The sequence below is a fragment of the Amphiura filiformis genome, chromosome 1 (genome assembly GCF_039555335.1).
Source record: "Amphiura filiformis chromosome 1, Afil_fr2py, whole genome shotgun sequence".
Taxonomy (NCBI): domain Eukaryota; kingdom Metazoa; phylum Echinodermata; class Ophiuroidea; order Amphilepidida; family Amphiuridae; genus Amphiura; species Amphiura filiformis.
Window position 1 is genome coordinate 77,350,493 of NC_092628.1, and position 24,803 is coordinate 77,375,295.

At 37.7% G+C, this 24,803-nt stretch overlaps 2 protein-coding genes across 2 annotated transcripts in view; both read left to right on the forward strand.

Moving 5' to 3' along the window:
• The window catches only part of LOC140163068 (xanthine dehydrogenase/oxidase-like), a 37,036-nt gene extending 24,884 nt beyond the window's left edge, over positions 1-12,152 (forward strand). The window contains exons 22-31 of the mRNA XM_072186442.1: positions 395-572; positions 1,628-1,819; positions 5,758-5,909; positions 6,582-6,663; positions 6,961-7,185; positions 8,046-8,120; positions 8,764-8,816; positions 9,293-9,473; positions 11,137-11,325; positions 11,864-12,152. Of these exons, the coding sequence (XP_072042543.1) occupies positions 395-572; positions 1,628-1,819; positions 5,758-5,909; positions 6,582-6,663; positions 6,961-7,185; positions 8,046-8,120; positions 8,764-8,816; positions 9,293-9,473; positions 11,137-11,325; positions 11,864-12,037 (1,501 nt within the window). The 3' untranslated portion in view covers positions 12,038-12,152. The remainder of the gene's footprint in view (positions 1-394; positions 573-1,627; positions 1,820-5,757; positions 5,910-6,581; positions 6,664-6,960; positions 7,186-8,045; positions 8,121-8,763; positions 8,817-9,292; positions 9,474-11,136; positions 11,326-11,863) is intronic.
• A 3,848-nt stretch (positions 12,153-16,000) lies between these two features.
• On the forward strand, positions 16,001-21,806 carry LOC140166981 (melanoregulin-like). Its single transcript, XM_072190465.1, has 5 exons — positions 16,001-16,304; positions 17,659-17,800; positions 18,817-18,907; positions 19,900-20,075; positions 21,513-21,806. Exons 1-5 carry the CDS (start codon positions 16,219-16,221, stop codon positions 21,798-21,800), a joined length of 783 nt encoding a protein of 260 aa, XP_072046566.1. The 5' UTR covers positions 16,001-16,218; the 3' UTR covers positions 21,801-21,806.
• Positions 21,807-24,803: the final 2,997 nt, after the last annotated feature.

Below are 24,803 nucleotides of genomic sequence, written 5' to 3' on the forward strand. Positions count from 1 at the left end.
CGTGTTGATCGTTTCAAACAGACACAAATGATTCATTGCGTGATTATTTCGTATTTTTCAATACATTTCATTAGCATTGCAAAGAAACCAGCAATTTTAGACTGATTATAAACCAGCCAATCGCTGACTCGAATATTTTCATTTCTCAGATGTACAATCTTTATTGCTACACTATAGTCCACACTATTTAAGAGCTTGACATACACATTTCATTCAACAATACAACAACAACAACAACAACAACAACAACAACAACAATAAATTGTGAGCCAGGCAAAGGTATCAGTATTGAGTGGGACTGAAGGAGATTAAGCTTAAAATTGCTCAGAGATCTAAAAGCACTATTTTGATCAGATTATTATATCATGTAATTAACAATCGGTTTATCTTTTAGAACTGGCAAGGCGGTTAGGATGGTCCTACCGCGTGGAATTGACATGCAGATTACTGGACACAGAGAAGGTACCATGGCAAAATACAAAGTGGGTTTTGATGACAAAACGGGCAAAATTAACTCTCTGGATGTCACCGTCTACAATAACTGGGGAATTCCTGCTGGGATTCATGCAGCTGTAAGTTTGAATCAATGAGGGGATGTGCGGTTCGCGCTTCCTAACCCTTATCCATGACATATGCGACTTCGCTTATTCTATTTATTGATATTGAATCGCTTCATAACATGACAAACGTGAGATTTTATTATATTTCCCATTGCTTCTTTTGTAATCTTGGAAGGCCATAATTTGCTATCAACCGCAATGGGAGCGTTGCACGTGAATTCCGCGATTTACCTATTTAGAATAGATTTCACTCTCTAGAGAACACACTAACTTAGTTTGACTAGTACAAAATGCCGTTGCAGTTTAAGTTTCACGTTTTACGTAAAAAGCTGTATTATTTTTTAAAATACACTCATTAATAATGTATGATCTTATAATAATGAAATTGGTTAATTTTTACACATGTCCCAACTTGCACCTAAATGTAATCGGCCGAATTGGTTGTCTTTGTAGGTCAATAGAGCAAAGTTCGACATATTATCATAATTTAAAAATTATGATAATATGTCCTCCCATAGAACTGCGTGTTAAATGACCAAAATAACCAGTCCGGTTTCTTTCACTTTACCTTGTTATTTCAACCTAAAATGGACAGCAACCGTTCCCGTCAGTTATTACTAATCATGCGCGTATTTTTTTTGGGGGCTTTGGGGGCGCCAGCCCCCCGGGGTAAAAGCAGGGGGCGGCCAAAATGAAGGGGCGGCGGAAGAAGAAGGAGCGGCAAAAACGAAGGGGCGACAAAAAAATTAGTAAATAAAAAGGGCGAAAAAATTGCCACTATACATCAAAACGTGCTACTTTTAGGGCGCTAGCGCCTGAAACCCTTTTTTTTTTTGCTCTTCACTTTCAAACGACCGAGAAAAAAATTGGGTCAACCTTTTCGGGCTTTTGAGGAAGGGGCGGCAAAATTGAATTTTCTTCAGCCCCCGGGGTTGGGGCGGCCACGGTACGCCACTGCTAATATTATTTCAACAAGAATAACAAAATCAAAATTTGACCGAAATCGTACATTAAGGCTTTAATCAAGGCTTTGCATCTTCACACATTATTTCTTGTTATCTTTTAAGCTTCTTGGAAAGACACTCTTTAGCATCGAGGGTGTATACGCAATGGACAATATACATGTTACGGTCAAGAATTGTGCGACTAACATTCCAGCCACCAAACAAGCGCGTGCATTTGGTATCGTTCAGCCTCTCTTCATTATAGAGTCCGTTATTACTGACATTGCGTTGAAGTGTGGTCTGCCAGTATTGCAGGTGAGACAGGTGTTTTTCTAAATCCAAATATTCTGTTTTCTAGAATTCCCAATTCCATTTTGTTCGAAATTACTCAGCCTTTCCTTTTCTTGTTAAATTAAAAAAATAAAGTTGCTAGCAACAAAAAAAGTGCAATGACCCGCCTGATCTCGATCACCGGCACTGGCACTATATGTCAGTTGTGATCACTGGTAGGAACAAGAAGAGTCCTTAAAAAGGACAAGCTCACGTGTAGGAAGGGAGGTAAAGCAATTTTATTGTCAATAATAATGATGTAGGAGGTGAATGTTGGGAATAACTACTTAATTTTAACTTTGAATTAAGAATGGAGTAGGGGCGAAGCCAGCACTTTTTCAGAGGGTGGACAAAGGGAAAGGCAACTTGCAAGGGGACAAACTTTGACGAAAATGGACACGAACAACAAAAAACATATCAGGCGGCCAACATCCCACAAGAGGGCAAGGGGGATTAAGAATTCTCACAGGGGGTATTTAGACGCACATAATATGTATATTTTTAATGGATTGTTTATTGTTTTAATACATGTATGTGGTCATATAATATACTTCAAAGGTGTAAATGGTAAAAATCACATGATGGCTGTAGTACAAGTACAATTATAAAATAATATTAAATATTAAATAATAGGAAAGACTTACAAGATTTAGTTACATAATAGCATTGCGGCGAATTTTAAGAAGACTTTCCTAATTTGATATTTCCATGGACAATTGCTGAGTGTTGGTAAACTCAGGCAAGTACAGGCTTGATAGTTCCGCCGGTGTGAGATTTGTAAATGTACGGGGAGTGTTGCAAAAGATAATAAGCAGAAACTTAGCTATCTTATGCGTAATGGAACCGCATTCATTGAGAGATTTCTTAACTTCCTGCACTAGTCTTTCAGCTCAAGTAAGGCTGAACACGAATTATGACCTTTGTGGAGCACATTGGTGTCTTTGGATAGTTGGATGTTTCTTCGGATACCACGGCAATGTTTATTGCTTTTTGCAGTCAGACATTTCACGAAGACCACAAACTAGACGACCACAAAGAGCTTGATTGAGAAAATCTCGAAAATCACACAAGTTGTTGAGAGTATTCTCAGTTCAGCGACATACTCCTTTCTATAGCAACTGTTGATCCCTTTTATAGAATTTTAATCTTTCCGGAATTCTTGTTTGCAACTACGTTAATTAAAAGATCATTCTTGAAACGTTCCACATGTCAAGTCTTCCACAGAACTATCATATCCTATGTACCCAGCTATCAGCTACATACTACCGGTACACTGCTAAATCACAAGTCTTTAAAGATGAAAAATTCTTGGCATCAAACAAATTGGTTATCAAGTCTATATGTTGCAGTTAGAGATTGAAACATCCCCGATGCCACTGTATATTTAGTTGGGTTCATGAAGAAATACACAAGCTATTATACAGTATTCAGCTAGAAAGAGTTACAAAGTTGACTTATACCTATTTTGGCCTAAAGGTCAATGTCAGAATTGGGCCAAGTTCGTTCTCATATCAACTAATGGATTTATCACACTTGTTTTTAAGGTTTTACACTATTATTCACAACATGCTCATCTATCAGGGCACAGTTCTTTAACCCCATACATCTGTACATTCATTGAACGACCTTTGAAAATTTGAATACAAAAACTCATACTCCGCAACTTGAGGTCAAATTTTTCACTATGATTGTTTAATTGAAGTTATTGAACTATGCCATTGTGGTCCATGGTGTTAGCATGCCAGTAAGTTACTAATATTACGCGAGTGCAGCGGTCAGTCAAGACAGTTTACTACTGCATTGTTATGTTCCTACACCCCAAGTAGTTCGATTAATTCAGCTAAATTATATCAATGTTAATCGTTTCAAACAAACACAAATTATTCATAGCGTGCTTATTTAGTGTTTTTCAATACATTTATACCTTTTTTCAAAAACATTACAAAGAAACCAGCAAATTTTAAAGTACCTAAAAAACTGACCCAATCACTGGCTCCAATAGTTTCATTTCTTGGATACACAACCAGCAACTCTTCACAACTATACTGCACACACACAGTACACATTTTTTAAAGAGCTAACATGTACATTTCTGTGCAAGGGACGGAGTCATCCCATAGCAAAAAGAAAAGTTTCCCGGTGACCACCCGAAGACCATTCGGTGGTCATCAGAAACCTTTCGGGTACCTTTTCCAGAGTTATCCGAAAGTGCCCGCTAGCGGATACCTTGCGGATACCTAATTAAGTTATCCAAAAGTTTTCGGGTAGACATCCGGAAGTCTCCCCAAAACTCAAATATTTCAAATGAGTTACCCAGAAGGTTCCCAGAAACATAGATTCTTTGCAGGAGTTACCATGGTTACCCGGTGGTTATCCGCTTTTAATTTGACCTTGAAAATAGCATAAAGCATCTTAAGAATGCATTGTGGGTGGGTATAATGGTCAAAGGTCACTGAATGAATTCAAAATGGAGCAGCTAGCTGTTGGCAGTTGGAATATATTTGTGCAGAATATTCAAGTTATTTGTGGTCCAAATGTATGGATTTACATGTAGGACATTACAAGATGTTTACTAATTAATCTGGAACATGCTGTAGGAATTATAAAGCATTGAATGCTTGATTTCATATGATAATGCAGGTAGGAAAATGTGTATGAAATGATTTGTATATAATTGATGCAGTCTTTATACATGTACCTAATATATGACACATTTGAATGTTTTAGTTTATATCTTTTCTAGTATTAAACTCATACATGATTTTGACAGTAAATTAATGTCAATTAAATTAATACCATCAGCTAATGTGTCAATTAACTGATATAAGCTTTATGTTTATAAAGCTATTTGTTGTAAATAAATTATAATATTTGATATAAAAATTATAGTTGTGTCATCACATTTAGGTACTGTAATACATATGCTATATCATAACAATTTGGTTGTACATTAATTAAGGTATGCACCTTTAAAGGTGTGAACCAAATTACATCAGAAGAATATTTTTGTACAATAACTACAATTACATTTTACACTTTCAAGTTTCTTATTGCAAGATAGCACTTTATAAGCTCAACTGCCATGCCTACAGAGTTGTATTTCTCCAAAAACTACAATTCAAATAATAAGCTTACTAACTGTCTAATAAATTTGTGCATACTCATGAATTTGTATTTCTGCATTCCCCAAAAGGTCAACAGGAAGTCTCCAAAGAGGTCACCAGGTATATTGTCACCAAAAGTTATCCGCTAGGTCCCCGAAAAGTTATCGGGTAGTTATTCGCTAGTTCCCAAAAAAAGGCACCGGGTAGTTACCCGCTAGTTTCCCGAAAAAGTCATCGTGTAGTCATCCGGTACCTATTACCTGAAAGGTATCCACTATGGTTTCCCAAAAATTTACCGCTACCTATCTAATTTGCATGTGAAATTTGCCGGTGTCTACCCGGTGACTATCGGGAAGTTATCCGGAAAGGTCTCATTATTTGATATGAGATATTTCAACCAGTCTCTTCACTGAACTAGAGTGTCACGCTTCCTATCTTTTCAAATGCTAGCCAGAATGTAAGGTACTGTTATGTAGGGTCGGGTCAAAGTCAGCAAATAGCTCACTCCGTGAGCAAAAAGCAGTAGTTTTTCCTGGGATGAACCTGCCTATTATTAGCCTCAATAGAAACATGACGTCGAGACTAGGGCTTAGAAACTAAGACGGCGGATTTAACTCATTTGATGTCAGTGTTAAAGCCAGGAATCGCCACATACGGCCATGGCATTTCACTCAAAAAATTTGTTTGAAAACTGGCGAAAATAATAATGATACATGTATTTTATTAACTTCAAACTGAATCAAATGTATCTATTCAAGAGTATAAAAAGTAATGTTGCACACAAATGTAACGTGTATTGTGTATGACTATGATCCATAGGTCCGTGAAGTAAACATGCACAAGGAGGACATTCCTACAACCTACTATGGTGTTCTTATCGAGGGTTTTGATGTATTTAGGCGTTGCTGGAAAGAATGCTTGGACAAGAGCGACTATCACAACAAGCGAGACCAAGTCAATACCTTCAACAGGTATTTAATTTTCTGTTGAGCTAGACACTCAAAACTCTATACACTCGCTGGCTATTGTTACAAGGCACATGCAGTCATTTAATTAGGCACTGGAATGATCGATTGATCTACACCTTTTCACTTTAAAATAAAAAACAATAATGTTAATAATAATTTCAGTAAATGTCAGAAAAAATCAATAATTCTTGATACTGACTATTTTTTTTCAAATCTTGGTATTAAATTTAGGCGTGAAACTTCGAGAGTTCAGATTTTCGATTTTGACATGCTTCAAGTTGACCCGTGAGTTTTTGTTTGTTTTCAGATCAACTCTTTAGCTTTTCAAAGATAGTTCACTATTGAAGTATTTTCCAAAACTCTGTAACTCACATCATCGGGGCTATATACAAGATATAAGTAGTGTTGTAACAGGATTAATTACCATAGGTGAATACAATTTTTGAATGTATTGCCTTCCACTCATCGCCTGCCATGTCTCATGTGTGCAATCTGTTACTGTTGGTCTTTTTCTAACTGCACAAGAACCATGACATTAAGACAATGGAATGAATTACCCCCATCAATAGATAATAAAATTGTATAAAATAATGTGTTGTTCAAAATATGTGTGAACATCATGAACATGGTGAAAGGAATGACAGCAAATGAATGCTTTGCTTCTTTTTTCTTTAGCAAGAACAAGTGGACTAAGCGTGGTATAGCAATAGTGCCCTTGCGATTCATCGTTGGACATTTCTCCGAATTTCTGCACCAGGTAAATGGTAAAATCTTTTGAGACGGGGATTAGTGCAATAAGTCGTAACTAACATTTTGGGCGTAATTTAATTATCGATGATTATAAAAACATTACCGCATTTAGGTTGCAATCAACCTTCATTCGACAAACAGCGGGATTAAAATGGTTGTATACGGAAATATTATACGACAATATACATTGTTTTTGCAGTACTTATGCGCTAAATAATGATGGATTACATCTGGCTCACTATAAACACGCTCAAAGGTTCACCCGTGAGGATAATGACATTACGCCAATTTCTTGTTTCTATAGGCAGGAGCAATGGTCAACCTCTACTTGGATGGGTCAGTACTCATCCATCATGGCGGGGTTGAAGTCGGACAAGGAATTCACACCAAGATGATCCAGATTGTGAACCGTGTGTTGGGAATACCCGTGGACAAGATTCACGTAGCAGAGAATAGCACTTACGTTATACCAAATGCTACCGATACTTCGGCGAGTTACAGTACTGATCTATGGGGCATGGCAGTGAAGGTTATTTTTTAGTCCATCAAGATGATTTCAATGTTAAATTCTTAAAGTATTTAACATTGAAAACATCTTGATGGACTATACACAAAACATAAGAATAGTACTTAGCAATTCCATGGATGTTATACTTAAAACCTAACTAGCTAGCTTACCTAAAGTGCTTGAAAATTAATCATAAGTATGAAAAACTAAATTAAGAAAATATTTACCTACGGATATAAGAAGTTTTCTTTTATCTCGGAAAAAGAAAACCTACAAATTTTGCCCTAATTTGGTTCGCGCTTATCACTTTTCCATAGCCCACACAACCATCTCCAGTGCCGATATCAAGAAATTTAAAATTTATATTAGTGAATGAAACTGAAACAATCGATGTGGGTACAACTAAGGAGGTTAATAATCATGGGGGTAATATATTACGTAACGCGTTGTTCCCTTGATGCCGAATTGATTGGCCGACAGGCTATTTACAAAAGTGGTACCATTGTTTCAAACAAAAGAGATTCCGTTATTAAATTGAAGTATGATAAGTGACCACAACAAAGTCATGTGAAAGCACATCACATGAGAAAGTGGTACCGTTGTTATTACATTCCAAGGGTGTTACCTCAATCAATTAAAAAGAGCGGCATTGTATTGCACACGTACACACATAATGTGATGAGTGCAGCCAACTTATAGTGCAGGGTAATACATTAAAAAAAAATGTCCACATATCGCTATGGTAATTTATAATCACTACTTCTACGGCGAATAGGTGTCGATCGCACTACTTCATGAATATTGGACATTTTCCAATATGTCAGTGCTCAAATCGGATACTGATGAATCTCTTCGTGCATGTGATTGTTTCTTACTTTCAGAATGCGTGTGACACTCTGGTTGGTAGACTTGCACCATATAAAAGTGCCAACCCTGATGGAAACTTTGCTGACTGGGTAAATACATTTCTTATTTGGACATACATAAACAAACTCACGGACATTCATACTTCGCAACACTGCACACTGCAGGGAATTGCAGTGGAATTAGGTGAAACTTAATATAATGTACCAGATGCCAGTTGTAATTCCATTTCTTACAAAAATGAGTTAGATCCAGCTTTTTATTGCCGGTAGACTGTTCTTCCTTGTGTGTGAAAAAAAGGCCTTAAGTAATCATGGTTTTCATTGAAGAAAGGCCCGACTCCAGCAGGTAGGCTTCAACTTGACAGTCACTGCAATTTTCTGCAGCATGCAGTGCATTGAAGTATGAATGTACCTTACAGGTTATTTACTATGACAAATGAAATGTTAATATGTTATAGGTCCCCGGCATCCATGTTCCATGAATCAAGGAAGCCATCTTACATTGAGGCCTGTGAGCTTACATTCATCAAGAAATAGCCAGGCTCAAACTCTTAGGAAAAAGTAATCTGATGCAGAAATTGCACTCATCATAATAAAAGACGACATGCCTTGCATAAAAAAGTTGATGTTTGATATAATTTTGTGTAACTTCATTAACTTCATTTAAAACACTAATAAAACAGGATGCGTACAGTTAATAATTAATTTATATATTTTATTACCTGCTCTATAGGTCAGTGCGGCTTACTTCGCTCGAGTCAATCTTTCAGTGGTTGGATATTATCAGTGAGAATTTATATTTATATATTTATATATGCTAAATATCTGAATATGGTAATAACCGTACTTGTGGAAGCTTGAGCAGTTGCAATTTCTTCTCTCCCGAATCTCTGCTACAGCATGAACTAGACCGTTGCTATTCATAATACATTTACAAGAAAATGGACAATATACTAAAGCATGCATGAGCCAAAATACTCTGTGCACTGATCACTGTACCATAGACAACACGCAGCACATACTCGTAATTTGTGTAAATAATAAGGCCCTCTAGTTTGGATTGTTGCTCATCTATTTTGGCTTAGTTAGTTTTGGCTAAGCAATGGCATGTCATGCTGTCTTCATAGTTCCAACTGATTCAAAATTGGCTTTAATTTGTCTACGGTCGCATTTGACTTGTAGCAAATTAAGTTATTAAAGGGACACTCATATAGTTTATTTTGTGAGGCGGACAGCTGAATTTTTACCTTTTTTTTTATCAGAGCACCTGTCCACACATGGGACTGGAATACTAAAGCCGGCAATCCGTATCCGTACTCCACATATGGAGCAGCCTGTAGCGAGGTACAGATAGACTGTCTCACAGGCAGTCATGAGTTGCTACGTACAGATATTGTAATGGATGTGGGGAAGAGTCTAAATCCTGCTTTGGATGTTGGACAGGTGAATAAGTGATTGCAATTTCATGATTTTTAATCGAAATTTCTATAACCTCCACTATCTATTATTCAAAACCGCGCAATGTGATTTGTCTAAACCGGTCACGTGATGGTACATTATTCTGCGATTTGCGCATAAACGCAGTAAAGTGTGATACATTCTATGCATTTTTTCTACGATACATGCGCAATTTTGCACGATACGCTTTGTCACTTATACTGTGGATACGTATAATGTAAACAACATTTAATATATTCATGATATTTGGGTGTAAAAAATAACATTCACAAAATAGTGTATATAGTTTTCTTATAATTGGGCCCTTCCAGCCCTTGATGGCTCAATCATAGCTGCTTGTTTGCGTCCTTGCCAAAATTATTGCTATGCAGTGTCGAGCTTTTACTACGCGCACGAAAGCCAGTTGTCTAGGAGCTGCTCGTTAACTCGTTTGTCTGTGACAAATTAGGACAGTATTAGCGATGCCAGGCTACACAATCGTCCTCGCTTTCAGTTTTCAGGCTACATAATCGTCCTCGCTTTCAGTTTTCCACTTCGCTAATTCCGGCCAGATTCCCGCCATCAACGGTTGGAACTTGAAGGGGCTAATTATAAGAACTCTCTATAGGGTAAAGTGTTCATGTTTTGGGCGAGATTGCTCCTTTTCAATGGCGTAGCGAGGGTCATCATATGGTATGATGGGGAGGGGTACACAAGCCGTTTTTCGGCGATTTTCCTATGGGATTTCCTAAATTTTACAATCGGTTGGACGCTATAATGCTACGCCACTGCTCCTTTTTAAAGTGTGATGTCCGTTTTAGCGGTGCACGATTTCTTTTTACAGCTAAGGGTAACCAATTACACTAAATAGGGAGGGCGAGTTAGCGCAGCGGTAATTCCCTCGCTTTGCACCACTGAGGTCCCGGGTTCAAGCCCCGGCGCGGCCCAAGGACTCATGTGCACTTGGTTTATCCCGATTCCATGCTCGCTCTCGCAGGTTTTCTCCGGGATCTCCGGTTTCCTCCTGTATCGCAAAAATCGGTGATTAGTTGTTTGGTTATCAAAAACTTCCTTCACCCAATGGAATTTGGGGAGCTGCACAGATAATTGGTGGATGTTACAATCTAAATGCGGATAGGTGTGCGCCGTTCGGCAGCAACCTAGTTGATGCGATCTGATTGTGATGATTCACCATTGCAGCGAAATTACAGCGCTTTGAGTCCTCTAAGATCTGGAGAAAGGCGCTTTATAAATCCAAAATTTATTTATTTATTTATAAAATACTCTACAGTGATTGGTCAATAAGGGCAGGTGAACACCTAAAGTTGATAAAAAGGGCAAAAATATATGGTTAAGTTTAAACAAAGACCTTCAAACCGTAAAATTGCTATGTCATCCTAGTGATGTACTACAAGTTCAGTTTTGGTATGTGCACCCGAGAATTTGAAAGTGAATCCATATTCACAGTTAACAGACATGTCGAACCACCAAACTTATGCAAAATACAAGATTCTTATTCAAATATTGGCGTACTTTAAGTATCTAGCGCGTATTTCTGTAAGGTCAGCCCACCAGATGGCAATCGCTTGATGGCGCAAGCGTACTATGCGTGTCTTTTACCAGGGATATGAGACATTACCAATAATATTATCATAATATTGTTTTACAGATTGAAGGTGCATTCATGATGGGATATGGTTATTTTATGCTGGAGGAGCTTCTGTGGGACAAAGATGGGTCACTAATCACCAACGGACCATATAACTACAAGATTCCATGTGTGCGAGACATACCCGCTGAATTCAACATCACATTACTGCGAAACTGTCCCAATGTTAGAGCTGTTTATTCCTCAAAGGTAAGGGTGTAAGAAAGGGTGATGGAGTATCACGTATGGATGAATGCGTGTCCGATGTTGGAAAATTATCAGAACAAAAAATTATTTTTATGTTCTACCGTTCCAGCTATATGGTAGTAGTAATTTACCCACGCCCACCTCATTAATAGGCAAACCGGAAGTGACATCTGACCTCATTAATATTCATGAGCTCATGAATATTCATAACGTCGAAAAAGACCCTGTTACTACTTATGGTACATTATTCATCCATACAGGATCGTTCTGAACCTTTAACACAACTTTCTTCCACAACTTCTTTATACTGACCTCTTTTATACGGATCCCTCTGTTATCCGAATGTGTAATCTTTACGAACAATATTTTTTACTGCTTTGACACCATGCTCACTGAGAATTAAAGAACGTACATAAACTCTTCATGTAACAGATTTTGTCTTCATTGGCATCATATGTACACATTACTCATTTGCACCTGTTTCAATGATGTCATCTGCTCAAACCTGGTCAATACATTCAGATTAAATCTTGTTTTCTAGGGCATAGGTGAACCTACTTTATGTCTTGCAAGCTCTGTACATTTTGCCATCCAAGATGCCATTCAATCTGCTAGAGCTGATGGAGGGAAATCAGACGTGTTCACATTGGAAACCCCAGCAACTGCCGAGAGGATACGCAAGGCCTGCGGGGAACTCAATTTTACAAAAGTGTAACTTCAAAATAATGATGTAACCTCAGACATAGTAGCTATAGCAATAACTATATAATTAGCTAATATCATATAGCTTATATCTTATAAATAAAGTAAGTGTTAATATTTACATTATAAGATATCAGCAATAAGTTTCCAGCAAGAATGATCTAGTAGCAAATAATATCTTGTGTAGCTTAATATATCATTATATCGTATAAATAAAGTCATTGATGTAATAGGTACATTATCAGTTATCAGCAACAGGCATCTAGCAAGGAGTATCTATTAGCTATAACTTGTATAGCTTATATCTGAAATAAAACAAGTGATGTAAATCGACATTATCAGATATTAGCAAATGTAGTAAATGAACTCACTTTTACAAAAGTGTAACCTTAATGATGATGTAACCTCAGACATACCCTCATTTCAAATTCTCTTTTGTTCAGAAACCAAAAATCAAGGGATTAAAAAGTGGAGCAGATCTGGTCTGCAATACAGTATTATGGTATATAACCATAAGTGTATATAATGGCCTATTGTGCTAACATAATTATTATCGGATATCTATCACCGCTGGCGGTAGTTGATGCTCATCAAATCTGATTAGTCTTACTTCTGTCGTAGGTGGCATACTTTCATATCACCGTATAATTACACCCCGAGGCCTAGGAATTTAGGGGTATGAAACATAAACGATGCATGATGATGGAGATGGTATGATTATGAAATAGTTTATTGTCCCCCGGTAAGCACATCCCCTAGGCCTACCTCTTACCTAGGCTCCCCTCACCTATTCACCTATAAACCTCCTCTTCCCTGTCCCAAGTGTTTCTCTCTCCCCTCCTCGCCTCCCCCTACATTCGAACACTATTCCACTCCACTCTCAAGCTCTCCCCCGTCCCTTTCCACTGTCAATGCTCTCTCCCATCTCTTTCTCTCTCCCCTTACCTCCCCCACACACACGCACTCACTCCCCCACCCCTCTCTCTCTCTCTCTATCTCTTTTCTCACTTTTATTCGAGTAAAAATTACTAACCTCAATATTTCGCCGTGTGAGAGTGTCATCAGGAGAACTCCAAAGATGTTGTGGATTGACCTGAGATAACCTTAGGTCTAATCAATGAAGTGTAAAGTGTCGGGATCTCGAGGCCCTGGTCACGGTTGAGTTGCGGCGTGTGTCTCCTGATTTGTATGGCTTCTATCACTAAGCATGGGTACTCTCTGTCAAGCACGTGATTATGTTCTTCACACGTTTATACAACAAACTGAAATGAAAACCGAATCTCCTTGCAACAAATTTTAAGTTTTAACAAAGGGTAGAAACAAAGATATCGATATATCTTCTTGATTGTATCATATAAATAAAGTAAGTCATGTCATATCTAAATTATCAGATATTAACATAGCAACGACTAGCTTAAGATCTATCTATTACTCGCAAATATCTTATAGCTTATCTTATAAATAAAGTAAGTGACAATACCTACATTATAAGATATTAGCAACACGTATCTAGCAAATAAGGCAAGATAATATCTCTTGTCTGTATTACCTTCCTCGAGTCAGTAATTTAGATTTTGCGCATCTCTTAATGTAATAATGAGAAGTAATATGAAAGTGTACATTTTCAGAAAGGAAATGATGCAAGAATCCAACTAGCATATTAAACATAACAGATTCCTGCAAAAATGAATAGTTTTTGAGAAAATCTCAAAATTTGGTTTTACTTTACTGACTCGATACGGACTGTATATTGTCAGATATCAGCAGCAGCAGCTAGTAGTATCTTCTTCATTATATCATGTAAATAAAGTTAGTGATGTAATATCTAAAATACTTAAGTACTTTCCGAATAGCTCATAGCTTATATCTTGTAAATAAAGTAAGTGGTGTAATATTCTACATTACCGGATATCAGTAAAATTAAGTATTAGGCAAGAAGTATCTATTAATTATTTCATAACTTGGAACATTATGGTTTCAGAAGAATTGTACCTAGAATGGTTTAGAATCTATTTGTCTAATAGGAAACAATCTGTTACTTACAACTGTCATAGCTCGGAACTTAAAGAAATAAGATGTGGCGTTCTTCAAGGATCAATATTTGGGCCGTTGTTATTTATCTTGTATATCGACGATATCCATAGATTTCGTACTTTTTGCGGACTGTACTAATCTCTTTTTTTCACATTAAAATATTAACTCAAAAATGAATCTAATCAATTTCGAACTAAAATAAGTTACTAATTGGTTTATATGTACTCGGTAAACGCAAGTAAAACTAACTTTATGATTCTTACAACTGAACACCAAACAAATAAACAGTTTGAAGGACTAAATATTGAAAATTAGACAGAACAAGCTGAAGAAGAGTAAATAAAACAAATTTTCCTGTACCGGTAGTTCAAATTGATGAAAACTAAGGGAATTAAGGACCACATTTGGGGAGTTTTAATAATGTTACCAGATCCTTGACTAAGGGGATATATGGAGGGCAAAGATTTGTTGGCAGGCCAAAGGGGGGGAGGGGGAAGCGTTTTGGCATGTCGAAAGAGGACAATCAGACTTTCGAATATGCAAATTTCCTCATCGATGCGCTCGCATTATAATTATGATAAGACAATTTAGGTTTTTAATGTGTGTACCCCCAAAATCTTACATGTGTATGGGGGGGGGGGGGCAAAATATTTTGTTGGCATGTCAAAAGGGGGGTCAAATGTTTTTGGGCACGTAAAAGGGAGGGGGGGCAAGCTATTTTGACAGATCATTTTGAGAATTCACCACCCCGGTACACAGCCCCTGCTATTAAAGACCCCTATGAAAATCAGATTATGGACTATTATGTGTCATATTTAAATATTAAAATAATTACATTAAATTTACTTCATACTTCTCCTTCTTTAATTGTGTTGTAAAATATTTCTCCTTTCCATTTCATCATTCGTCCGTTCTTTGTTCGGAGCTCCAAATTGTCTTCCTCCCTTTGAGCCATTCCCAAAGTTGAAAGTTCAAGTTCAAATAAACATTGCTTAAAGGAGTATTTCGTGATCCTATCATCCTCTTTTTTTGATATTTTTCAGTAGATATCCACCAAAAGCTTATTCCCAAAATTTTAGTTGATTCCAATTTTATCCATGTTATCCATGTTTATCCTATGTGTATTACACTACTCCATAGACAATGTGTTGTAATTTCGTTCTGGTGTACAAGAACGTAATTCAAATTTCACGATATTTTTGCTAAAAGAATTAATCTGCAAGAAATTTTTTGTACATAAACATTGTGTAGCTAGAGGTTTCCATTGGTACAAAAATCTCACGGTTTTTTTTGTGGAGAAAAGTGGGGATGATGCTGTGGATCACGAAATGCCCCTTTAATTGGGCCAATACTGGGTCCCGAGTGATTGGGCCAATACATGTTTGCACACCGGCGTCGGACTGGCCCAGTACTGGTGCTAAACTGGACAAGTAAATTTTTAAGCTTGCTCTCTCTTTACCACCTCTCTCTCTCTCTCTTACTCTATGACTCTCACGCTCCTACCCACATACTGGCAAGTTCAACCAGAAAATATATACTTTTCAGCTTAGCATTGGTACTGGCCCAGTTCGACGCCGGTGCACATTTATTGGCCCAATCCCAGATCTCGGATGCCAGGATTGAACTTTATTGGCCCAATACTGAAATGTTTGCTGGGTATAACAGTATTATGAACCTTGATGTGGATTATTGTGTCATGTGATAGCATGATGAAACGTCGAAGGTTAAGTTCGCTGTTGATTTCACTCGTGTAAATATTGATATCACGAGTTTCAAGTCCAAAGTCTTTATATAAATCTGCTATGGTAAATGCATGTATGGATTTGCAATCACTGATGGCGTATCTGACACGGAACTCGTACCCAAGATCTAGAGACTAATGATCCGGGACTGATTGTAATACCCATGGTGGACATGTTGGACATGTCGCGACACTTTTAAAGAATTACATTACATGTGTATAATTAAAGAATTACATGTATATTGTATATTACAAGTACAAATGTCTTGAACATGTTAAAGTAAGAAGTTGATCTGGGAGTATTAGGTAAGGCAAAAGGCCGCAACTATTTTGTATGTAACTTTGAATGAAAGCACAATATCACGGTGAATCTTCGACCAGACTTCGTTGTACGCTACGATAGCCCTGCACCGTCTACCATGACGTCATTTTGTTGCAGAAGGAAGAAGACCACTGAGTACGAAAACATAGGGGAATCATATTCAGTGGAATCTTCACTTGTAAGGTTAGTTAACACAAATAATGCTGTTTTGTGCATTTCTTATAATAATGGATGAATGAAACCATATTATAAGCATGTGCATTTTTTGTTTGCATAATGTCTGCATCTGGGGTTGAATTAATGCCATCAACATATTTATTCTAGATCTGAACGTCGTGATACTTTATACGAGGATCACTTTGCGAACTGCATTATGTACTCGTGAGAAGAGTCAATAAACAATCTAGAGTGTTACACTGTACTATATAATATAGGTATAAAAGGCAAATGCAAATTTGTCATCAAACCATATTATTTTATATATCAAATTAAAGCCCCATATATTTTTCCTGCCTCCCAGTTTGCCCCCCCCCACACACGTACACACACACATCACTTTTGAGCCAAAAAACCCAAAATTACGTAAATGTCCACTTTTTGCGGCAATTTTGCGCACAATTTGTCAATTTTGCCCACCCCCTGAAGTTCACTTTGCCCCCCGAAAAAAAATCCCCGGTGCCGCCACTGCCACTCAGTATCATCCTCGCTCGACGAATCGTCAGCTAAAGAAAACTGTTATATTTGTTTCTCTGTCAAATTCATAACGACGTGTCCTGCACACCATTTGCATTCTTCATTATCACGTGTCCTGAACACCATATTAACAAATGCATGTGTCCTACATGTCCTACACACAATTCTATACATTAAAGCATATGTCCTACAAGCCTTTCATTATGCGTCCTACACCATTAACATTCTATATCCTCACTTCACGTGTGTCCTGCAAGCCATTTGGCTCATTATGTGTCTATCGCGTTATTCTTCATTATCATGTGTCCTGTATACCATCCTACACCATCATCATATTATGTGTCCTGCAAGCCATTTTGCATCATTATGTGTGCTACATGCTATTCTACATTATCATGTGTCTTGCATATCATTCCGAGTCATACTGCGTATACTACACACCGTTTTTTATATTACATCATCCTGCGTCCTGCATACAATTCTTACTCATCCTGTATCCAACCAGAGAAGATTCTCATCCGGTCAAACACACGTAGGCCTACACACCATTTTACATTATCATGTGTCCTACACACCATTCTACATCATTCTGCGTCCTACTGTCCTATACGTCATTCTGAATCATTCTGCGTCCTGCAAACCATTAAGCAACATTCTGAAAGCCATCCGCTATACCATTCCTCACCACTCTGCGTCCTGCAACCTATACTTTTCCGGTTCTTTTTCCTTTCACATCTTCTTTGAAATTAGGCCACTTAATAGGTCGTATTAACAATATTTTTTTTATATTAGCCGTGTTTGAATCATTGATGCACCCTTCCGATCTATTCTTATTAAATTCTAGTAATCGTTTGGCTGGTCATAAGGGAGTCACAGATGACTTGAATATATGGAGTAACCCGCACGATATGACACACACAGAAGCTGAAGACGACGCACAACTTGTCACTTTACTTGAGCAAAGGGACAATGCTACAACAGCAACGGTATGTTCATACACAAAGCCTGAAGTCGACTTTAGACGACTTCGAACTCGACTTCATTTGTGTGTAAACAGGGTTGTCATGATTTGAACTCGACTTCAGAAGTCTACTTCAAATGACGACTTGGAGCAACATTTGTCGAATTCAAAGTCGACTTCAAACTCGCTCGACTTTTACAGTGTAAACGAACACGTAATTACATTTAGAAAAAAAATTACGATTAAATCGTACAGATTATGTCCAGACAGAATGAAGTCAAGCAAATTGGCAAATTGTACATATTCATTAGGCGTTACTTTCGAAGTATGGTGATTATTATTTTGCAATGGTAAAGATTGTGATAGAAAATTTAGGGAAATGAAAGACAAGACGTAACACTCAACTTTTAGTAGTAGCGCCCTCAGTCATCAATTGAAGTAATAGTGAAGAAAATAGTAAAGATTTTTATTGAGGGCGCGAATGCTTGTACATGGTTCACGGGGCTTATGTGAGATTTTGGCCCGAAATGCACTCTGCTCCAGAAGCATATTTGTTATATGCTCCTGGAGCATTGTGTATTCAAAACATGCTCCTGGAGCATGTTGGACTTAGAATATTACTCCAGATTATTCATGCTCCAGGAGCATATGCTCCAGGAGCAGCTGTTCCTGGAGCATAATTTCGGGCCAAAATCTCACCGAAGCGTTCACGGGGGTAGGATGCGATATCCCCATTTTTGACATCCCCATCGCGTTTAACCGTACCCAATCATGAAATCTTACAAACAAATCTGTACTGGTTATGTGATAGCCTATGTGTTGTCAAAGTAAAGTCATGTTATTCTAAAACCGTTACACTGTAAGTATGTTGATTTCCAATTGTAATTGATAGCCGTTTATTTTAATCGGGCTTCAAGTTCAGCCTTATACACTGAGTTTAAGTAAGTGAAATTAACCGTAAGGCCGCAAAGGAGCCCATGTGCGCCATTAGGTAAATCTTACAATCTTTACGGTATGCATAATGATCTTGTCCAATTGCAGGGTTATCAGATGGCGAGTGATCATGTAGAGAGAATACGAACAAATAGACGAAAGATTCGGGACAGGTGGAAATCGGTGCTCAGAGAGCTAGGTTTGTGATTAATTGGCGCCATTTTCTTTTTCTGATTTCACTTATCCCCTCTTCATATTGCACACGTGCCGCCGAGAGCAATAACAGGCCCGGGGTAAAATGAACGTACGAGTCCCCCCCCCCTCCCTTTACCGGCCCCTCTGAGGTGTCTTTTCTTTGCTTTTATGGGCCCATATGTTTTCTTTATTTTTGTGGGCCCCTAGGACCCCGGGCCTATAACGCCCTTACCCCCCCCCCCCCCTTGATTGCACAGGCAAAATTATATTGTTCCGTGTTTGCGGCTAATGTTGTTACCGTACTTAAAATCAAGTTAGAAATAATTGTCACACGAGACTACTGCGACTCCCTGAAAAGATTTGCTATGCCAAAACAGATAGCCTACACTGTCGAAACACATCAAATGTTTCTGTCGAAATACCGGCAATTCCCAAGTAGGACCGTGCCAAAATACAGGCATTTCCACATTAACATTGCCGAACTGATCTAATAAATGCCGGCAGTTAACAGTTTGGTAGACATATCTTCTACATCTGCAGAAACCCTTCTCGATGCCAATAATAATGTTCTTCTATATGCATATGGTGATCTGTAGAATTGCTGGCAAGTTACCATTAACGTTAAGATCAAGATGGCGCAGCGGTGCGGGCTCTGCCTTGTAATCGGTGGATTGCAGGTTCGAGCCCGGTGGTACCATCGAGCCGAAATGGAGAGCTGTTATGAATATTGTCCATTGAGCGCCGCCCAAAGGTATGAACATGCATTTGGGCATTATATGTCAGCTGACATATTCTAACGACAGGGGAAACCAATGTAAAGCGCTTTGATACACGCACGTTAAACATGTATAAATGCAAACATGTTGTTTTTTGGTCAACATCATCTACCCCGGCATCCACCAAATTTACTTATCATTTTTGGTCTATTATAGGCATATAACCCCCCTCCCATGAGAATTTTTTATCTCAATGAATGTTTGTTTTGACGTGTTCTAGGTTTTGAAAATGAAGATGAACTCACGAAGTTAGTGACCGTAACACCACTGAGCCACGAGGCTGATGGAACCTCTCATTTTTCAATGCAGGCTGATAGCTTACATAGCGCCCTCGCTCGAGATACGATGATATTTGGAAATGGTCCGACACAAAGAAACAGATATGCCACTGTTTTGGTTAGTATAGTAAGCTTTCTTTTCCCCAAATAATACAAAACATTTGGTTTATTATTAAGATATTGGTAAACAGGTAAACAAAGAGCTAATTCTGAAAGTTAGACATTTATCAAGAAGTGCAGGTAGCCCGAGCAGGTAGCGTGCGGGCAAAAAATTCCAGGGGGGGGACAGGCAAACTTGTCAAATCGTGCCACTGCAATATGCTCTCGAAGTGGGCGAAAATATGCACCCTTAATACTAAAGTGTATCAAAATGAGGTTCATTTTGGTCTGAAATAGGCTTAAAGGAAGGTGCACAGAGGAGTCCCCCGATCGGTATTCCACCGATTAAGTGTGATTCGAACTGGACACTTCTAGATTTCGATCGCGTGGAGTGTGCACTGGTGGGTTCAGATTGGATTAAGGGATCTAGAATGAGCGTTTATGGCGTTTCGACAGTATTTTTTGTGGGGACATGAGAGCACCTCAGACGTATCGAATTGCATTCTGAATACGAAGCATGTCTTTCTGATATCAAATAATTTTCATTTTTTGAAATTCACGATATAATACAAATTTTATGACAAATTATTAAAATTTGATATTTTTCAAATTTTTGATATAATACAGTCCTCGAAATAAATTTTATAAATCTAATGATATATACTTAAAGTGTATTTAAGTGAATTTTTATACGCTCTCCCTTTTGGGATTGAGCACTTTATTCAAAAGATAGTCTAACTTGAGTAAAATATTGTACTTAAAGTGTATGTAGCTGGGAGGAAAAGCCGACGATCAATTGAAAATTTTGACCTTTTATATTGAAGATATGGATTTTTTTCCCAAAAGACCTTTTTTTTTTGTTGGTGTTTTGGGAAAAAATCCATATCTTCAATACGAAAGGTCAAAATTTTCAATTGATCGTCGGCTTTTCATCCCACCTACATACACTTTAAGTACATATTATCAGATTTATAAAGTTTACTTCGAGTACTGTTAAATATCAAAAATATCAATTTTTAATCATTTGTCATAAAATGTGTGCGAATTTCAAAAAATTATTTCATATCAGAAGGACATTCTTCATATTCAGAATGCAATTCGATATGTCTGATGTGCTCTAATGTCCCGCAATAAATACTGTCCAAAGGTTCATACCCCACCCCTTAAGTGAATGTAACTGCTATGTGATGGAAGGCGAGAAATGTCGAATCCCTTATGTGACTGACAGTAGAAGGTGCTATTTTCGCATATACTTTCGTCAGTCGGTAAATGCCGTACCAATTAAATCCAAGTTTTCGCTAAAAAGATGAAAAGTAATCAGTATAGTAAAATGATTATATATTGTCTAATGTTGGGGCAGCAGTTCTTGTTAAACAGCTCCGTGAAATTGTTTGTCAGTTGCTAAATTGCTTAGAAATACTTCGAACCAATTTTGTGTTTATTTTTCCTTTTCCAGAGTCGTCTTATTGACTTAGACACAGCAGACGATTTTGTGGGAAAAGCCCGGGAATTATATCCACGATTAGACCCCGATGTCATGTCCGATTTAGAATGGGATCACCATCCTGCAGACTTGAAACATTCAAAGCAAGATCCAAATCAAAATAAGGATGAAATTCCGGACCAGAATTATCAGGACCAGCAAGTTGTGGACTTAAATCATCAAGTGCTTCATTATGATAACAAAACAGACCAACTGGAAATAGTATTTGAATCAAGCAATAGCGACATTGAAAGAGAATAGCATCAGTACCGTCGATTTGATATTTCTAAATTTTAATTACTTCTATGACGTCATGTCATGGACATGCATTACAATTCGATATGTCTGATGTGCTCTAATGTCCCACAATAAATACTGTCCAAACGTTCATATACCCCAGCCCTTAAACGTCGTCCACATCTCTTCACTTCCTTTCCCTACTCAGTCTCTTGAGTTATTGAATTGCTTATAGGTCTAGTATAAAGAGCATTGCTCAGGGTTATTACCGCACGTGCCCAAGAAACATTGGACACCAAAGAGTCACTTGGGGTTAGGAACTTGCGGAGTTGAAAAACAATGGGTCTTAAAAACTTTGTTCTTTTGTTTAATGTCATTTTGTAGTGAATTGTTGTGAATAATTACCCCAAATTACCCACCTTATTAAGGTCTTATATTAATCACATTAACATTCGGTATGCTCAATATTAATAATAGCCTGTATCCCATACCTAAACATGACTTAACTTGCACAATTTTTTGTTAATTATTTTCCTGTTTTAATTGATTCTATTCAACCCATGTCCACACGCCTACTTGAATAATTGGTAACATTTTGATTAGAGTATTTGGGGTTTCTTAATTTCCATAATTACAGCCCGTTCCCATAGGTGTTGATATTATCGTCCCTTAATATATTGACCACATCAATTCGGACCTTCCCTACCCTGCCTGTGGCGAGTTGGCCGGGACCTAGTCCGCCTGAGGACGAGGGGAGGATTTCGTGTCCAATTAGTTAACCGGCATCCATATGGCGTAATGGATATATTTTTAGATGAGGATAATCTTGGCTGTAGCTTAAGTTTCCTGTTTCAAAACTGAGATGTTTTGAAAAATGAGACTAAACTGGGAAGGCCTAGTGTTGAATAAATTCCACGCAAATTTGAAATATTTCGGTAAGATATGACAATCGGTAACATAATGACAATTCCAATAAGCATTCATTCCAAGATATGACAAGTTTGTTATCAGATCAGTTCATATCTTGCTGTAGAGATACGATTGCGTATCACTGAGTTCAGCAGCATTGAAATTTTTTCAATACAATAGATATTGAACATTCATGATGATGACGATGATAACGATAATGATGATGATGTCGATGATGATTACCGCCATGTTAAACACCCGGTGGTCTCTCCCTGGTTGAAGGTGTACGGGGATGTGCCACGGTTTGGGGGGTGTACCTTTTCAGCGATTTTGATATATCGATAGGTGGGTTTTCAGTGAAAGCGCCCAATTAGGGCAATTTTGGGTGATATTTGGGTGCTTTTTGTTGAAAATTGGTATATAGTGATGGGTAGCAAAAACACCAAAAAGTAGGTATATTGAGTCAGCATCCAAAAGTCTGCGTGGCACGTCCCCGTACAATTCAAATATTTTTGAAGAGACCACCCCAGGGTTAGGCCTAAACATTTCTGACCTGATCTTCAGCTTGTCTTGTTGCTACAAAATCATATTGTTGTACGTGCAGGTATTATGATATTTATAAAATTTGGACTTTTTAAAAAGATATAGCACCTCACTTGAATCATGAAGACTTTCTACAAGTTGAATGCCTGTATGCAAGATGTTGTATCATATTAGCAATCACAATGTATATGGTATATGAAATTTAATCAGCCTTAGGCACATAAAACAAAAATCATCGCGATATTTAAAGGGATTGTTTCTGGTCATTAATCAAGTCCTTCTTAAATAGGGTTATTGAGGTTTCCAAAGTGCTTCAATTCCCATCAAATCAAGTGGCAAAATGGTAAACCTGAAAAGCCGTCCCTTCAGGGGTAAACATTGACTTCTTATCCTTGCTTTATACTTGCGACCAGCGATTGACTATTTACGATTAACTTGCTTGTTTCTTATCGTGCAAAGATAGAACGATGGATCTCATTGGCCACAAGTCAACCGCTCGTCACCAGAACCTGAGGAAGACTAAGGAATTGTTGTGAGTATGAAGTTATAAATCGGTCATTGGAGACTGAGTTGAGAATAGAGATGATAGTGTCCAGAACAAGCCCATACATGCTCATATCGCACTGGTCCTTTGCTGGTCACCCTCCGGGTTGATTTAGTTGCGGTTCCATATCTTATTTTTACGCGGGAAAGTTGATGTGTAAAAGACAAAGTTGTCACGAGTACAGTCATTGACAAAGTCTAAAATAGGGGCCAGTATTTTTCGTCTTGAACTGAACGTGTACGTGTGATCTAAGAATATGTGCGACCAATCAGGTCGCTTGATCATTTTGAATAACACCTGCAATCTTTTAATTGAATAATAATGGTATCGTCATCTGGGACGGTTATCTGCACTGAAAATAGCGAACACTGCTGTCTACTGAAGATAACATGATGCATCGATGCATTATTGTACCAATGCATCAATACTTCGATTCGTACCGGGGACCTGGACCGGGGATTCGTATTGTGCCAACTGAAAATGGTTCGTTTCCTGCTGTATGCTGAAGATAGCATGAACATGAGATAGCAATGCCAATTACGACTCTGCATGGACACAAAGAAGTTATCAAAAAACGTTTTTGAATGTTATGAAAACGTTTTATACCCTTTATATACACTTTATATAACCCGACATTTAAACGTTTTCTGCCAACATTTTCTATAACCTTTTACGAATGACGTCGAATGTTTTGTGTTTGCTGGGACGTTTTCAATAGATTAATTGAGTAGGGCAAAGTACACTGATCAATATACCTTTTGTTTGAAGCAAATTGGATATTTAACGGTTTTCATAATACATCGATTTATAATATGTTCTTTGTATCCTATTGTTTTTATCAATAATCACTGTAATTAACTAAAATGACTGTAAAGGCTTGCGCTCATTAATATGTATTTTTTTGCCAATATTTTACTACAAATCCATGTTCAGGATATACTCTAATTTTGCATATTTAATACAATAAGATACAAAGACAATATAAATTGATATGTTTTGAAAACCGTATGTCCGATATTGATAAGTGCTCT

Coding starts and splice junctions, on each gene's coding strand:
- LOC140166981 (XM_072190465.1), top strand. CDS start 16,219: ATGACGTCATTTTGTTGCAGAAGGAAGAAGACCACTGAGTACGAAAAC. Junction 16,305..17,658: donor GTGGAATCTTCACTTGTAAG/GTTAGTTAACAC, acceptor ATTAAATTCTAG/TAATCGTTTGGCTGGTCATA. Junction 17,801..18,816: donor ACAATGCTACAACAGCAACG/GTATGTTCATAC, acceptor GTCCAATTGCAG/GGTTATCAGATGGCGAGTGA.